We start from the raw sequence: 3,271 nt of genomic DNA on the forward strand, positions 1-3,271 counted from the left end.
TTTTGTCATTTACATGAATGATTTGGATGTGTGCATAAGAGGTGCAGTTAGTAAGTTTGCAGATGACACCAAAATTGGAGGTGTAGTGGACAGCGAAGAGGGTTACCTCAGGTTACAACAGGATCTGGACCAGATGGGCCAATGAGCTGAGAGGTGGCAGATGGTGTTTAATTCAGATAAATGCGAGGTGCTGCATTTTGGGAAAGCAAATCTTAACAGGACTTATACGCTTAATGGTCATTCAGGTATGACAACAATAACATGACATTTGCACATGTGAAACAGATAGAAGACTGAAGCTGTGAATTTTACCAATTTTGTCACAAACTTCAAATGTGGTTGCATTGTAGTAAAAACAGAAGTTCAGAGAAAGCCAGAAGATCTGAGACAATTTGTGGAGAGAGAAGCAGAGTTAACATTTTAAATCCAAAATGACTTATTCAGAACAAAAACTAGCTGGAAAATGATAGTTGTTATGCTGCTGACAGAGGGGAAGAAGGAGCTAATGGAACACATGGTCAGCTTGTCCAGAGCAAAAGACAAAGCAACCTCTAATAGTCGTAAAGAAGAGATAGAGATGTAAAATGGGAATAAATGGAGAAAATAGGTCTGCTGTGTTGAAAGATAAGTCAGTAAGAAGCAAGTAAGGTGTGCCTAGAGGAAAGTGGAGGGACTATAATCAAAATGGAGGACAGAGGATATCAATATTGAGTCGAAGAAGCTGAAAAGTACCTCGGTGGAAAATGAGGGATATTCCCCCACCTCCTTTGGAACATTGTAACAAAGACAGGACAGAAATATTAGCATGGAATGATGGGAGAATATGAGCACCTGTCTCCAGAGATGCTGCGAGACCCACTGAGTTTCTGCAATACTTTCTGTTTGTTTTTTATTTCAGATTTACAGCATCTTGATACAGTATTTTGCTTTTATTACTTACATTGTAGATGATTAAAGTTGCTCGGTGAAAATTGTTTGCTAATGTGCCTGTATGAATCAATCTTCACTTGCCACCCTGTCCCACCTAGAAAGTACAGGAAAGCTCCAGGTAAATCAGATAGAACTCCTCTGAAAACATATGCAGCCAAATAAGCCTGAAAGTCAGCAGTGACAATCCACACTACATTCTCTTAACTTGAATGTTTTGTTCAGGGGAAAGCAGATCAGGAAGGATGGAAACATTATTTATATAAAATCTGGAGCATTAAAGTAATTCATTCTCTTGCTCTGGTTGCCACTGGCTAAATTGACATTTATTATCCACTCTTGGCTGCCCTGGGAAGATGTTGATGGGCCCTCTTTGCATTCTGACATGACTGACTGGCCTACTGGACTAATTCAGAGTTCAGTTGAGAATCAGCCACATGTTGGGCAGGTAAGTTACGGACTGTAGGTTGACCTTCCTAAAAGAGGATTGCTGAACTGATTAGGTTCCTGAGCAATGGCCTAAAATTAACCAAAACCCTTACTGATACCAACCATTTTTAATGTTGAATTCAATCTCACGCTATTAAATTGGGAATTGAACTCATGTCCTCAGGGTTACTATTTCAGCAATTTGAGTGAATAATTTATTATAGCCGCTACCATATCATACACAGCTAGGTCAAGTTCCAGAACTAAAAATATATGTGGCAGATGGGTGAAAATACTTGTTTTAAATACTTTGTCTTACCTTTTTTTAATTTTGAACAATGTATTAGGATTACATGTTCATTGTGGAAGCTATGTGCATCGATTATAACTGTCAATAATATCATGAATCAAGTGGAAATTTCCACACAATTCTTATTATAATTAGTATTACAGAAATAAAAAAATGACTTTGCTTTTTAATTTTGTTTCAGCAGTGAGAAGAGAATCTGAAATGCCAATGGTAGGTGTGATTTCAAACATTAGTTTAGTTTTGAAGGTTTTCTTTTACTGGTTTCATCATTTTCTTTTTCTTTCTTTTATCAGATACTACATGAATAAGGAATTGCTGCTTAGCATTTGGCTGAGGTGAATAATTCCTACTTCTACCTTTGACAACTGCACTGATATCATAGGCTCATTTAAAAATATTTTTATAACATTATAATTTGAAATTAGATTATGTGAACAATAGAAGGCTGTTTACTAGCATTATTTAAAGCACTGTCACTTTCCAATGATTATGCTTACAATGCAATTGTTCAGCATAGTAATTCTGATTTACCACTGTCACTGTTCTATGCTTTTTGCTTAGTTTTCTGCTAACACCAGTAATCGTTGGACCTTTAAAACAGCAAAGTGCTAGAAACTAGAGAATTTGACCCTCAATTCTGGCTGGTGTCCTCTGAAGACGTTTCACTATTTTACAACTGTGACAGTTTATGGATCAGTGCGTGACATCACAGTGTTGTGTCCGAGAAGAAGGAAATTCTTGGTCCTGTGTACTTTGAGAAATCACATCCTACTGATTAATGATTACAGAATTATTGTGAAAGGTTTGTGCCCTGGACTCTACTTTTCACTTTATAAAAAGGGAAAGATGTGAATGTTGGAAACCTGAAACAAAGGAAAGATTTCCCTTCTTTACAAAGTTGGAAATGGATGATTATGTTAACACATGACTTGCTGTTAGTGACATAAACACATTTAGAGGGATATGGGCCAAATACTGGCAAATGGGACTAGATTTATCTTGGATGGGTCAGCATGGACGATTTGGTCTGAGGAGCCTTTTTGTGTGCTGTACATCTCTTTGACTCTAAATCAGATTGACATGTTGATTTGATATTCTGTTCTAATTGTTTTTGGATCTCGCAACAAGGGAGGTAAATGTAACTATGCTTGTTAAGTCAGATATATGCAAAATTCTTGTCATTTTAGTGTGTGTACTAAATGTAAATAAACTCAATATTTTGTAAATAAAGATTCATGAGTTACATAAATATCTTTTAGTTGAATATTAAACTACTCATATGGTGTTGCTTTACTTTTGTGAAGGAGTTTTAAAGTTAACTTGCTCAGTCTTTCAGGGACTCTGCGTTGAACCTTATCAGAAATAATCTAAGTGATTTTCTCTGAGACCCCAACAGGTCGCTCACACAAATTTTTTGAACTCATGGGGAGGTGAGAGCCTAAAGGTATTATCACTACATTTTTAATCCAGAAATGTAGCTAATATCCCATGGAATTGGATTTGAACCCCACTATGGCAGATGGTGGTGTTTGAATTCAATTATTTAAAAAAATCTGGAATCAAGAATCTACTGATGACCATGAAATGATTCCCATCAGTCCCACT

General features: G+C 36.5%; 1 protein-coding gene across 2 annotated transcripts in view; it reads left to right on the top strand.

Annotated features, from left to right (window-relative positions):
* zgc:174863 (uncharacterized protein LOC100136852 homolog) overlaps positions 1–2,896 on the top strand; it is a 13,095-nt gene extending 10,199 nt beyond the window's left edge. Inside the window, exons 6-8 of one of the 2 annotated variants that reach the window (XM_043714614.1) lie at positions 1,851–1,876; positions 1,960–2,001; positions 2,228–2,896. In XM_043714614.1, the coding sequence (XP_043570549.1) occupies positions 1,851–1,876; positions 1,960–1,974 (41 nt within the window). In that variant the 3' untranslated portion in view covers positions 1,975–2,001; positions 2,228–2,896. Of the gene's footprint in view, positions 1–1,847; positions 1,877–1,959; positions 2,002–2,227 lie in introns of both variants that reach the window. The other variant, XM_043714613.1, reaches the window with a different exon arrangement.
* Positions 2,897–3,271: the final 375 nt, after the last annotated feature.

This window comes from Chiloscyllium plagiosum, chromosome 24, assembly GCF_004010195.1.
Source record: "Chiloscyllium plagiosum isolate BGI_BamShark_2017 chromosome 24, ASM401019v2, whole genome shotgun sequence".
NCBI classification, from domain to species: Eukaryota; Metazoa; Chordata; class Chondrichthyes; order Orectolobiformes; family Hemiscylliidae; genus Chiloscyllium; species Chiloscyllium plagiosum.